Below are 15281 nucleotides of genomic sequence, written 5' to 3'. Positions count from 1 at the left end.
AGGATAGTATGAAAATGCAATAACCATCTAAGGCCTAGTTTCCATTGAGGTGGCAAAGCGTGGTAACATAAACATTCTCCATAGACTTTAATGCAGATAAATGTTTTTACCACCAGTTTCCAAACATTACTACCTCAATGGAAACAAGGCCTTAGTATTAAAAGCATGAAAGTGATTGGTGTTCTTAATCTGCGTAAAAATGCTCATTAAAGGAATATGAAACCCAATTTGTTTTCATGACTCCAATAGAGCATGCAGTTTTAAAGGGACAGGGAGCCCAAAAGTTTTCTTTTGTGATTTAGATAGAACATGTAATTTTCAACAACTTTCCAATTTACTTCTATTTCATTCCCTTGTTATCCTTTTGCTGAAGGAACAGCATTGCACTACAGGCAGCTAGCTGAACACATCTAGTCAACCAATCACAAGAGACAAATATGTGCAGGCACCAATCAGCATCTGGCTCCCACTAGTGTAGGATATGTGCATATTATTTTTTTAACAAGGGATACCAAGAGAACAAAGCACATTTGAAAACAGAAGTGAATTTAAAAAGGTCTTAAAATGACCTGCGCTATCTGAATCATATAAGTTTAATTTTGACTTTCCTATCCCCTCAAGAAACTTTCCAATTTACGCCAATTATCAATTGTTCTTCATTATCTTTGTATCTTTACTTGAAAAAGCAGGAATGTAAGCTTGGGACCCCGCCCATTCTTGGTTCAGCAACTGGGTAGCGCTTGCTGATTGATGGCTAAATGTAACCACCAATCAGCAAGCGCTACCCAGAGTGCAGAACCAAAATGGTCCGGATCCTAAGTTTACATTCCTGATTTTTCAAATAAAGATACCAAGAGAACAAAGAGAAATTTATAATAGGAGTAAATTAGAAAGTTGCTTAAAATTGCTGCTATATCTTAATCATGAAAGAATAAAATTGGGTTTTATATCCCATTAACAAGTTTCTATAATCAATTACTATTCGTTTCTATAAAAAAAACAGCATTACGTGTCAGTGTCTGTGGTTTTTCATGATTTGGTATTTCTTATTCAACTGTCACAAACATCTAAACTTAACCAATTCATGTGTTTTTGTCCCCAGCTTCTCAATGGTATCAGACGCATACACAGAGAGCATCTTTATGGAACCTATACACCTGTCATCTGCTATTGCTGCCAAACAGATCATAAATGAAGGTACCAAAGACATAAACAATAGAAATATCAGAAAACATCTTTTTTTCCAGTAAAATATCTTCTTTAATAATTTTTAAAATAATAAATACATGGAATGCTTATTTCCAGCTGCTTTTGGTATCTGTCTGCAGCTTCTGGGCAGCAATATCATTTAGTCTATACTGAGACTTTGCTGCCTATAATATTATTGCAACCTATTTTGCTGACAGCTAAGTGAGGACTTTGCAGGATTACAGTTAGATTTAACCCCTTTTATTCCAGAAAAGGCTGCAGTAAATTGCAAAGCAATGTGTTGCTGCCTCCCTGGCAATTCAAGGTGATAACAGGAGTTTGCACACTCAAATTACAACTTTGTGTGACACATTATGTAAATGGTAACTTGCAGCCATTTAATATCTAAGTTGTGATATAATAGTAGCCGTAATATTGGTACATGGGCAAAATTCCGCAAAGGGTTTAAACACACAGTAGATGTTCCGTTCGGGACTCGGATTGAATCAGCTGAATTTGTTGCTGATCCAATCAGCAGCGCTAGTTTCAGGACTCAGATGTGCACTAGCGCTGCTGATTGCATTGCGTGTTGTTGAAATATTGCATAGAAAATATTTGTAAAAATTTATAAAAATTCTAAAAAAATTATGAAACATACTGTCAAAAATATAGATATGGGTTATTATGGGTTATTATTTAAAATAGTTTACAGTATAATTTTTAATATTTTTTTAATAATTTTTTAATATTTTCTAGGTAATATTACAATAATGCGCCTTAAGATTACTACGTTTTCATGTGCACTAACTCGACAGCGTTAAAATCTAAATCGCAAAATGCATGTTTTACATTTCTATGTTCTTCACATAGAAAATAATGTACTTTTTTAAATTAAATATGTATTTCTATATATATCTGATACTGTTCATGTAAAATACATATCTATACATATCTATACCTTTATATCTATAGGAATAGATATAATAGTAAAGATGTATACACATATATATAGCTATATTTATTTGCAATAAAATGGACATTATCCTTTATGTGAAGAACATTGGAATGTGAAATATACAATAAATATACACAGTAAAACACATAAATACATTTGTACATCACATATATAAACATATATATATACATCCACTAAGTTGAAGTACAATAAGCAAATAAGGATATGCACTCTCAGGATTTGTGAAAAAAACAGGTAAAAATTTATTGACGTTTTGGGGTCATAGTTAACCCCTTCTTCAGTTCTGAAGACGGGGTTAACTGTGACCCCGAAACATCAATACATTTTGAGCTGTTTTTTTCACAAATCCTGAGAGTGCATATCCTTATTTGCTTATTGTACTTCAACTTAGGTACCGATACCAAGTATTTGCATGAGTACTTGTACTCGTGCAAATGCACAGGTACTTAAACCGATACCTCTACTTCCTACCCATATGCTATCTTGTGGCGTTTTTTCAAACTGCATGTTCCCATTTCATTTTAAACTGGAGTGGAGACTAAACTAAAAATTGTTTACTACTGTTCTGACAATACAAATTGCTGTTATTTGTATTATTGTAGGAGAGATCACTATACCTCGTTCAGACAAACCCCTGAAGTACTGGGCAGTTAATAAACAGATTTCCAGCTCTGGCTAAAATGGCCCAAAAATATCTTTCTGCCCCATGCAGTAGTGTGGAAAGTGAAAGACTGTTCAACTTAGAGTTGAACCTCCATACAAATGTCAGATTGATGTTATATTACAGCCCTACAACCCAATTGTATCACCCCTTTAAATTTAATATTTTATTGTAATATTTTTTTATTTATAAACATGTTCAGTGAACTTTTTTATTATTTCATATTGTCTTTTGAATTACAACCCTTTATAATTATAAAGAAGGAATCTTAAATAATTAGTCTGTATTGTGCTTGGTAAACTGTCACATGACATTAAAAAAAAAGTAATTTTTTTATCGGTAATTGGTATCGGCGAGTATTTGAAAACAAGTATCGGTACTTGTACTCAGTCATAAAAAAATGGTATCGGTGCAACCCATATATATATATATATAGTATATACGTATATATACATACCTTCGTATACATATTTAGACATTTTTGTATGTATCTCTATGATAAAGCCCTTTCCATTCCCCTTTTTTTCCCAACACCTGAGACCTCATATCTTTGAGCCCTTATAACTTTTTAATGCAACTTTTTAATAAATTTTTTTAAAACATTTTTTATCAGTGTTTTTATGAGTGTTGCTGTACTTTTAAATGTGTTTTGATGTGTTTTGTGCAACTTTTTTGTCTTGTATAACAGTTAATGAGGACTCTGAAGTCGTGCTAACCCGATGAGTATTAAATTTGAGGCTCCACTCATAATCTATCCCTTAGTGGAAGCGCAACTGCCAGGGCGGCTTAGTAATGTAACTACACTTTAGAGTATGTGCTATTGATGATTATTGTGTTTTTGAGAGCCTGAATCTCTTTTACACCTACTGAACCACATCTCATATAAAATATTGCTTACACGTAAACAAGAGAGTTTGTTACTTTGCACAAAAATGCTATTTTTAGACCTTTAACCATTGGTTGCCAGTGAAGAATGCAATACTCGCCCAGCAGCCAACAAGTTAAAGTCAGACATGGTAGGTAATTTATATTGCATTGTCATTTACAGCAGAAGATGAGTACTAGAAGATTTCGGATAGTTAAGTGTCGGATGATATAGCTTTTGCTGTAATTGCCTACTACAGATTCTGGCCTAGGCGAATAGAAGGTAGTGACCTTGAGAACAAATCTGTGCAGTGTAATATGTGTCAGGGCAATAAATGTTATAGATAGCAGCAAACTGGGCATCAAGAAAAACTGTGATGTGGTTGAAAGACTGTAATGAGGTCAGTAATTGCTAACATCAATTATTTTATATTATAATTATTCACTGATATATATTGTGACATTGCTTCATTTTCCTTTGTGATATCTTGCGCAACTGTCATTTAACAACGGAATCCTTGCACATTGCTGAATGTAGAAATGTTTTTTTAGATAATATCATCAGAAAATTGCAACATCAAAGGAAATTAGGTATATCTACAAAAAAGGGAGATAATGGGGAGAAATGGGGACCTTTTATGATTTTTTTTTACCAAACTGATCCAAAAAAAAAAAATACTTGTTAAATTCTTTAGCACAGAAGGCATCCTTACCTACTGTGTTTATTTTCAATGGAATGCATACAAATTGAAAGTTCTAAAGTAGAGAAAAACGTATTATAATTTGTATATATGTTCATTAGTAAGTAATTACCATGCATTTTTGTATATGTGCATATATTCAAAATAGTCTCTTGTTGTAAAAACAAAACAAAAACAAATCTCCTACCATTCTTCGTCATAAAATGCAATTTTGTTAAATTGTATATTATCTTTAGGCAATGCCCTACTAAAGGCCCTTTTAAAGTCTATTGTAATTTATTTTAGTGTTAGGTTTTTTTGTTTTTTTTGGGTGTTGTTTTATGGGGCATGTAGATTAGTGTTAGGTATAATGGTGTTTTTTTTATTTTGGATATTGTTTATTATATTTTTTTATTTTCTTGTAACTTAGTTTTTTTATTTTCATGTAACTTAGGGGGTTTAGTTTAGAGGGGGGGGGGGGTTAGGTCTTAGTGTAGTTATAGTTTGCATTGGGAGGTGACGGTTTAGGCCTTAATCCCCTAACCACATCCCCTACCTGTATGAGGGGTTGATTAGTTGATAATTATTGGTTTAGCATTTAGTAGGCCTTAATCACCTAACCAACCCCTAAACCTGTATGGGGGTTGATTAGGTGAATAGGTTATGGCAGCTTAGGGGTTAATAGTGCATTTATCTTCAATGTTTAAAATATTATGCACTCTCATGTATGATGCATATTCTTTAAGTATTGTATATAAATAAATATGTGGGTTTTTTTTTGTGTTTAATATTATAAACATAAATATAGTTTTTAAAATGTATATTTATGTTACAGAAGTCATTAGTATTACAATTGTATTATTATATAACAGGCATGCAGTTATGTAATACTGTAATTATAATGCAACTGTTTTATAACATAAATAAATATTTAAACATATTTTTATATTTAAGATAATAAACACAAAAAGCAAGAATATCTACATTTTAATTTATATCCAATACTTAAACTAATATGCATTATACATGACCATGCATTTTTTTTTCAAACATTGTAGATGTAATGTAGTCTTGCCTTGATTGATATTTAATGTTTAAAATGGTATGCAGTCATGTATAATGCATATTAATTTTTAAGTATTGCATATAAATTAAATTGTATTTATTATCTTGTTGTGTTTATTAGTGATGACATTGATATATGTTAATATATATTTATGTTACAGTAGTCAGTATTATGAAATTATATTTTTACATAACAGGCATGTGGTTATTTAGAAGTATAATATTAATTATATTGTCTTCAATAACAAATAATAAACACAGCAATAAACATTAATTACATTTTAATTTATATGCAAATATTTAAACATTATGCATTCTACATAACAATGCATCATTTTAAACATTGAATATTTATGTGTAGGGCCTTAGCTTCTACAGTTAGTATTAGGTTATGGCAGTTTATGGGACAATGTTTAAATGATATGCATAGTCATGTTCATGTATCATATATATCTATAGACCAAAATGTATTTAATGATGCTTTCTATTATTTTAAACATAAACATATATTTTCAAATATTTATTTATGTTTAAAATAATAGCAAAAAACAATAAATCCATTTTAAGATATCTGCAATACTTTAAATAATCTACATTGTAAAAGACAATGCATATTCTGTCAAGGAGATGTGGTAATCACCAGAGGGCTGACAAAATCTTGCCGGCCTAGACCGGGCTCCTGGAACTGAACATCGGACTGGAAATGAGTCCTGCTCTGGCACATCTTAAAAGGGGTGCCGATCAAGCAGAGTGCAGAGGATAAAGTCGGCCTTTTAGGATGTTGTTGGCAATTCGGTGTGTTAGGTGGGATGTAGGTGTAGACGGTCAGGGGGATTTAGCTGGGCGGTTGAGGGGTTGTGTAGGTTACCTCTGACACAGGCAGTCAATGGGTGGCAGTAAGGCGGAGCAGGGGGAGTGTAGATTAGATGTGACATAGGTATAGGCGTTCAGGGGTCAGGGGGAGTTAGTGGGGCGTGCTATTGGGGGTAGGCTGCACTTTGATTTGGACATATCAACACCAGTGCGATATGTTCGAATCATGTAAGTGCAGGTTGCGTGGAGGGTAGCGGCCATGTTTGTCTCGCCAGCTGATAGCTGAGGTAGATAGCGTAGGTGTAGTAAACTTAGGTTCTACAGGCCATATTTGGAGTGTGCTTAAATGGAAAATATTTGTTGTTTCATTGAGCGCACTGTCTGCGCCATGTAGGCACACTTCAAATTGGGCCCCTCCCCACCAAGCTGAAGAAAAATGCTGACGAGTGTCAATGTTGGCAATGCGGGTGGTGACTCTCCCTTTGACTTCTATGGGAGATACATCACCGCCCGCCACGCCCCTTTTCTTTGAAAATGTTGATGTTTTGAACATTGGGGCCTTGGTAATACTAGTTATAAAGGTATTTTGACCCTTTACACCTAGTAGAGACAAGCAAACTCAGTTCAGTACTGCATTAGCGTGTGATCTACCTGCTCAGTTCACATTTCAATGTGTGCTCTACCGGCCAGCCTCCTCATTTCACATTTTCAAAAAAATGCATGTGTCATTGGTACGTATTTATTTGTTTAAATAAATAACAAAACCAAAACAAAAGCAGTTTTAAAAACAGAAATATATATATATTTTTTTAAATAATGAAATGAATAACAAATTTAATGATATACCGTTTTCATGTCATTTAATAATAAAATGAATAAATCTTCATTCAGACTATTTCTTAAAATGTTCCAGCACAAATGATTTAGATGCGATTGAAAGAGTTGTTGACTTATACCTCTCACATTCCTTAAAATTTTCATTTTGCCTTGAGTCAAGATCGCTTTATTTGCGTTTACCTGCAAAACTGGCTTTATCTATTTGAATGGGAATTTTTTTGTTTCCGACCATTTGACCCCTTGCTTCAACAGAGACTCTAGCAGTACAAATTCCCTGTTATGGTTGCAGAAGACTTTCCCACCATGTTAGTCACCACTTTTGTTTGCATCTCCAGGACGAAAAAATAAACAAGTTCTAAAATATCACATAAACTGAGGTTACAATGAAGTTTTCTATTTAAATCTGTGTAATGGAAACACACATTACCACTTCTCACTGAGAGTGTAGTTTGGCATCCTTTTTGTGGGCAACGTAAAATGAAGAAGAATCCTCCCTTTTTGTTTTGTCTCCATTTTCCTGCATGGTAGCTCTATAACTATGGCACGGTTCTGTATCAGTCGGCTCTTCCAAAAGATTATACTGTCTGAGAAATATAACAGCAGTCTCTTTGTTATTATGTTGCAATAGAAATTTTTGGTCAACATTGTTTTGGGGGTCACTTGCCACATAATAACTAAAAACGGAACCACCTACGCACCTACTCAGCACCTACTTACAGGTGGAAATCAGGTGAGGTGGTAGAGCGCGAAAGCTGGTAGAGTAGCGAGCACAACTATTAAGGAAGCACTTATTCAGATAGAAAGTCAGTGCAAAAGCAGATACAGCACACGCTAAAGCAGTAGCCTCAGTTCATTAATGAAAGCATTTGGCAAGCTAGAAATAATGTATGGGCTTAATGTAACCTGTGTGCAAAGTACTGTTCTTCATCTCCTGATAACTTCAACAGGTACCAAAAACAACCTCCTGGTGCTTTAATTTATCAACTGCCTGATGGTGTTAATCTGTTACCAGCCATTTTAATGACCACAAATGTAAACTGAGCATTAGTGCTGAGTTTAGAAAACCATTCATTAAAGAGGTGATAATATTTATTTTTATTTTTGCCCTTCAGATGCAGTTTAGGAACAACTTTGTATTGCCAGACGTGTTGTACTCTGACTTTAGAAGTTAAGGGGTTAACAGTTAAAAAAAAGCAAATAACCTCTTAATGGCAATTAACCTTTGTCACAAACTTATCCGTCCAAGTTGAGATCGTAAACAAAAAAGGAAGCACATGGTCATCACTGCGATCATGTGCTTCAAAATGGAGCTGATTGGCTCCTGAGCGACCGCCTGCGTTGCTAGGCACATCCCTCAGTTGGTTCAGTTGGTGTTTGTAAACAGAAGGGAGCAGGATGCTGCAAAAAGTTAGGCCATTCCATGCCATCTTCAGGTCATAAAAATACATACATAAAGAGAAGCGCTCGAAGAGGAATGAACTGCAGCTCAGTATCTCTTTCTCTGGTGAGTTAGCACCCGTGAGCAGCCCCTTTTAGCCTAATTGTTGCTTTTCACAGAGGAAAACTTTCCTGAAGCATATCAGTCTGATCCTGCCTAGTAAGGGCATTAAAGCCCATCGCTTTTACAACGGCATGGAACGTCCTAAGGGCATCTAGGGGTTAACTGAGAATTTAACCATTTGTTTATTAAACTAAAAACACAGTTTTCACTGTGAATGGAAACAAAAACATACACTCCAAAAAAAAATGCCCATCTAAAAGGGCTGAGGTTGCAGAAAGCGCAGACCTCTTTATTTGATCTCTCTATATATACACACAAAGGCCTCCTTATCATATCTATTGATATATGCAATGGTCAATATTTAGAGAAAGCAATTTAAAATAAAAACTCAAGTACGTATCTCTCCCGCCACCAATAGGAGGTTGATATATGTTAAAGGTAAAGGAGGTATTTGATACACTCCAACAGGTAAAATGATGGAAAAAGTTACTGCACAATGCTTGTTTAAGCTAAGAAGGGAAATAAAGTGACCGTGCCTGCAATGCCAGAAGCAAATCCTGTTGAAAGCCCCAGGACAGGCATTCTGATTGGATACTTAATGTCCCTTTACAATAAGATGTGGCTACTGAGGAAATGTTGAAGTCAAATACTGTATCTTCCTTTTTTTTTCTTGTGATAATTTCTTGTCAGCTTTTTAAACAAATGATGCACCACTTTCAAGTGTTCTGGCATTTAGGTCAGGGGTCAAGTCATACAAAAAAAAGTGTGGGAACTCACCAAGACTTCCACCCTCCCCCTCACAATATATATTGTTTTATATATTAAAAAACACACTGTATTTATATGTATATAATCTATACACTTTGGTTATTGAAAGCAAATTAAATACAATGAAGGGTTGAATGGTTGCCTTTGGGCCTGAGAATCCATCCTCTGTCTCACCCACTTAAGGTGCAATAGTTCTATTTCTGCTGAGGGGAGCTAAATAACCCCAGAACAAGCCACACAGAAAGGTAAGCACCATGTGTTACACACATCACGGGGTGATCACACAGCAGGACTGCTGACAGGCTTGCATTTAGTGTATTGTAGGAAGTGTTACTGTCCATTACTTGAGGATCTTACTATCCCTCTAACCGAAATGTGCTCTAACTACTCCCCACCAGCAGCAGTAGTGTTTTTACTGAAGCGTTTCTGTTCTCTGTCCAGAGGGAACTTAGTTCCTCCTGCAAAAATAGTGTAGGAACTCCGTTCCCATGCGTTCCCGCTCGACTTGACCCCTGATTTAGGTACAATGTAAAATGTAGCTGCCAGTCAGAGGACATTTAAGACTGCCTGTTAAAATACTATACTGTCCAGTTAAATACTGGACACCTGGCAACGCTATGCTTGGGCCATAAAGCTTGTGGCTTAAACATTTCTGTCAAAGCAACTCAGAAAGTTGTAAATTCATCTCTGAACTGGCCCAATAAGATATCACACTATCTATTCCATCTCACAGCTTTTTTTCTGCTTCATTCCAACAGAACATTTCCCATAGCATCTGTGCTACGATGACCTTAGATGTTAGGCCACTGGCAGAGGATAGAATTCAGAGCGCTAATAGGTTTTCACAGACGGAAATGCTTCATACAGTGAGATAATATCAGAAAGAGTGAAGTAAAGTGAAAGAAATAAAGAACCAACAGGGACATTTAAGATTCATTGTGATGACTTTTGTTGAGTGACCTTATGAGATATAAAAGCTATGTAGATGGTCACAGTCTTCCAGCTATAGATGTGTGTCACTATAGCTCGGTAAATCTATAAATTCTTCTTTATTTAACCTATATCGTTGAATAGAGGATCCATAAACCAGTTTTATTTCCTTTTATTATAATTTATATATGAAAAAGATTATAATTGGTACAAGTGCCTAATTTACGTCATCTCATAACTTCTGAAATCATTATATTTGCATATATCATTTTATGTCTGCAGCAGCTGCGTTAACCGGCACGGCTGATTTGCATTTTCATAGTGCATGAGTGCTTGCTGGTAACAAAATATTATCCCCTGCAAAGGTTTTAAAGGGATATGAAACCCAAAATCTTTCTTTCATGATTCAGCATGCAATATTAAACAATTTTGTGTTTTACTTCTATTGTCATTTTGTTTTTGTTCTCTTGGTATCTTTTGTCGAAAAGCAGGGATGTAAGCATATACAAGAGCACTAGATGGCAGCGCTATTTTCTGCCACATAGTGCTCCATATGCCTACCTAGGTATCTCTTCAAGAAAGAATACCATGGGAACGAAGCAAATTTGATAATAGAAGTAAACTTTTTTTTTAAATTGTCTGCTCTGTCTGAATCACAAAGAAAATTTTGGGGTTTCATATCCCTTACAAAAAAGTTAAACTTTAGCTTAAAGGAACAGTTAACATCTAAAGATTGTGATATAAAATGTTGATTATGTGTAGTTTAACAACTTTGCAATTTAACTGATGTCTGACTCAAGATAGGGGGCGCTATAAAAGTCTGATGCAATGTGTGCATATATCGATATATCTATGTATAAATAAATGGTAGCGATCTACCTGTAACAACAAACCTGTATATATATGTAACGTTTTAGTTTGATACTACCTATAAAAACAAATTTAAATGACAGTCATATTAAAAATGTACATAAACATATTCAAAAATGATCGTGAGTCTCTTGGTGTAATTTTGCACTTATATCGGAAAGTCTACCTGATATGACCCAGATAATACATATATTTGATAAAAGGCTGCTCTCTCCTCACAAAAAGATGTCATGGAATCTAGAAAGATACAGGAAACAAGAGAGGCGCATGTGTGTAACAGTAACACAATGGAAATAACCCAGATAAGACCCTAATCAGGGTACTCACATTTGTGAGGAGCACTCAGACAGTGCTATTAGAAGCAGGCTGGATATTTTGCAGCAACCCAGCTCACTGTTCAGTCTTGGAAAACCGGAACAAAGAATCCCAATATCTGGATAGGCAAAGGAGACAGAAGGGGCGCCTGTGTGTGCCAGTAGTATAATATGGTATTTACAATTAGTGATGTCGCGAACCTAAAAATTTTGGTTCGCGAACAGCGGACTCGAACTTCCGCAACTGTTCGCGAACGGGCGAACCGGGCGAACCGCCATTGACTTCAATAGGCAGGCGAACTTTAAAACCAACAGGGACTCTTTCTGGCCACAATAGTGATGGAAAAGTTGTTTCAGGGGGACTAACACCTGGACTGTGGCATGCCGGAGGGGGATCCATGGCAAAACTCCCATGGAAAATTACATAGCTGATGCAGAGTCTGGTTTTAATCCATAAAGGGCCTAAATCACCTAACATTCCTAAATTGTTTGGAATAACCTGCTTTAAAACATCAGGTATGATGTTGTATCGATCAGGTAGTGTAAGGGTTACGCCCGCTTCACAGTGACAGACCAAACCCCACGTGTAACGCACCGCAAACAACCGCAAACAGTCCATTTGCACAACCACGAGATAGATAGATTTGATAGATAGATACATAGATTACATAGCTCAATAGATGCAATATACATATGATAGATACGAATTACATAGATCAATAGATGCAATATACATTTCATAGATATGAATTACATAGATCAATAGATGCAATATACATATGATAGATACAAATGACATAGATCAATAGATGCAATATACATTTGATAGATACGAATTACATAGATAAATAGATGCAACATACATTTGATAGATACGAATTACATAGATCAATAGATGCAAAATACATTTGATCGATACGAATTACATAGATCAATAGATGCAATATACATTTGATAGATACGAATTACATAGATCAACAGATGCAATATACATTTGATAGATACGAATTACATAGATTAATAGATGCAATATACATTTGATAGATACAAATTACATAGATCAATAGATGCAATAAACATTTGATAGATACGATTTACATAGATCAATAGATGCAATATACATTTGATAGATACGAATTACATAGATCAATAGATGCAATATATATTTGTGGGCCTGGCACACACGCTGGCAGGCAGGCAACTTCAATTAGATTACACTAGCAGACTGATGTTTCACAGTCAAAAAATATTTTTTTTTTAAATATTTACACTACTGTTATAGCAAATATGATTGGTGGCACTAGTTGGCAAGTGGGCCTGGCACACACGCTGGCAGGCAGGCAACTGCAATTAGATTACACTAGCAGACTGATGTTTCACAGTCAAAAAAGTTTTTTGTTAAAATATTTACACTACTGTTATAACAAATATGAGTGGTGCCAGTAACCTGGCAAGTGGGCCTGGCACACACGCTGGCAGGCAGGCAACTTCAATTAGATTACACTAGCTGACTGATGTTTCACAGTCAAAAAAGATTTTTTTTTTTAATATTTACACTACTGTTATAACAAATATGAGTGGTGGCACTAACTTGGCAAGTGGGCCTGGCACACATGCTGGCAGGCAGGCAACTTCAATTAGAGTACACTAGCAGACGGATGTTTCACAGTCAAAAAAGATTTTTTTAAAATATTTACACTACTGTTATAACAAATATGATTGGTGGCACTAGTTGGCAAGTGGGCCTGGCACACACGCTGGCAGGCAGGCAACTGCAATTAGATTACACTAGCAGACTGATGTTTCACAGTCAAAAAAGTTTTTTGTTAAAATATTTACACTACTGTTATAACAAATATGAGTGGTGCCAGTAACCTGGCAAGTGGGCCTGGCACACACGCTGGCAGGCAGGCAACTTCAATTAGATTACACTAGCTGACTCATGTTTCACAGTCAAAAAAGATTTTTTTTAAATATTTACACTACTGTTATAACAAATATGATTGGTGGCACTAGTTGGCAAGTGGGCCTGGCACACACGCTGGCAGGCAGGCAACTGCAATTAGATTGCACTAGCAGACTGATGTTTCACAGTCAAAAAAGTTTTTTGTTAAAATATTTACACTACTGTTATAACAAATATGAGTGGTGCCACTAACTTGGCAAGTGGGCCTGGCACACACGCTGGCAGGCAGGCAACTTCAATTAGATTACACTAGCAGACTGATGTTTCACAGTCAAAAAAGTTTTTTTTTTAAATATTTACACTACTGTTATAACAAATATGATTGGTGGCACTAGTTGGCAAGTGGGCCTGGCACACACGCTGGCAACTGCAATTAAATAACACTAGCAGACTGATGTAAAAAAAAAAATTAAAAAAAATTTACACTAATGGCAGGCAGGCAACTTCAATTAGATTACACTAGCAGACTGATGTTTCACAGTAAAAAAAGATTTTTTTTAAATATTTACACTACTGTTATAACAAATATGATTGGTGGCACTAATTGGCAAGTGGGCCTGGCACACACACTGGCAGGCAGGCACCTGCAATTAGATTACACTAGCAGACTGATGTTTCACAGTCAAAAAAGTTTTTTGTTAAAATATTTACACTACTTTTATAACAAATATGAGTGGTGCCACTAACTTGGCAAGTGGGCCTGGCACACACGCAGGCAGGCAACTTCAATTAGATTACACTAGCAGACTGATGTTTCCGAGTCAAAAAAGTTTTTTTAAAAAAATATTTACACTACTGTTATAACAAATATGATTGGTGGCACTAGTTGGCAAGTGGGCCTGGCACACATGCTGGCAGGCAGGCAACTGCAATTAAATAACACTAGCAGACTGATGTAAAAAAAAATGTAAAAAAAATTTACACTAATGGCAGGCAGGCAACTTCAATTAGATTACACTAGCAGACTGATATTTCACAGTCAAAAAAGATTTTTTTTTAAATATTTACACTACTGTTATAACAAATATGATTGGTGGCACTAGTTAGCAAGTGGGCCTGGCACACACGCTGGCAGGCAGGCAACTGCAATTAGATTACACTAGCAGACTGATGTTTCACAGTCAAAAAAGTTTTTTTTTTAAATGTTTACACTACTGTTATAACAAATATGATTGGTGGCACTAGTTGGCAAGTGGGCCTGGCACACACGCTGGCAGGCAACTGCAATTAAATAACACTAGCAGACTGATGTAAAAAAAAAATTAAAAAATTTTTACACTAATGGCAGGCAGGCAACTTCAATTAGATTACACTAGCAGACTGATGTTTCACAGTCAAAAAAGATTTTTTTTTAAATATTTACACTACTGTTATAACAAATATGATTGGTGGCACTAGTTGGCAAGTGGGCCTGGCACACACGCTGGCAGGCAGGCAACTGCAATTAGATTGCACTAGCAGACTGATGTTTCACAGTCAAAAAAGTTTTTTTTTATATATTTACACTACTGTTACAACAAATATGAGTGGTGCCACTAACTTGGCAAGTGGGCCTGGCACACACGCTGGCAGGCAGGCAACTTCAATTAGATTACACTAGCAGACTGATGTTTCACAGTCAAAAAAGTTTTTTTTTTTAAATATTTACACTACTGTTATAACAAATATGATTGGTGGCACTAGTTGGCAAGTGGGCCTGGCACACACGCTGGCAGGCAGGCAACTGCAATGAAATAACACTAGCAGACTGATGTAAAAAAAATTTTTTAAAAAATTTACACTAATGGCAGGCAGGCAACTTCAATTATATTACACTAGCAGACTGATGTTTCACAGTCAAAAAAGATT

General features: G+C 35.6%; 1 protein-coding gene across 2 annotated transcripts in view; it reads left to right on the top strand.

Annotated features, from left to right (window-relative positions):
- The window catches only part of STYXL2 (serine/threonine/tyrosine interacting like 2), a 167389-nt gene that overhangs the window by 113608 nt on the left and 38500 nt on the right, over positions 1-15281 (top strand). For both annotated transcript variants that reach the window (XM_053705863.1, XM_053705864.1), the window contains exon 3: positions 1103-1197. In XM_053705863.1, coding sequence (XP_053561838.1) covers positions 1103-1197 — 95 coding nt within the window. The remainder of the gene's footprint in view (positions 1-1102; positions 1198-15281) is intronic.

The sequence above is a fragment of the Bombina bombina genome, chromosome 3, assembly GCF_027579735.1.
Source record: "Bombina bombina isolate aBomBom1 chromosome 3, aBomBom1.pri, whole genome shotgun sequence".
NCBI classification, from domain to species: domain Eukaryota; kingdom Metazoa; phylum Chordata; class Amphibia; order Anura; family Bombinatoridae; genus Bombina; species Bombina bombina.
Note: the sequence above shows the minus strand (reverse complement) of the source record. Positions and strands in the feature narration are given on the sequence as shown.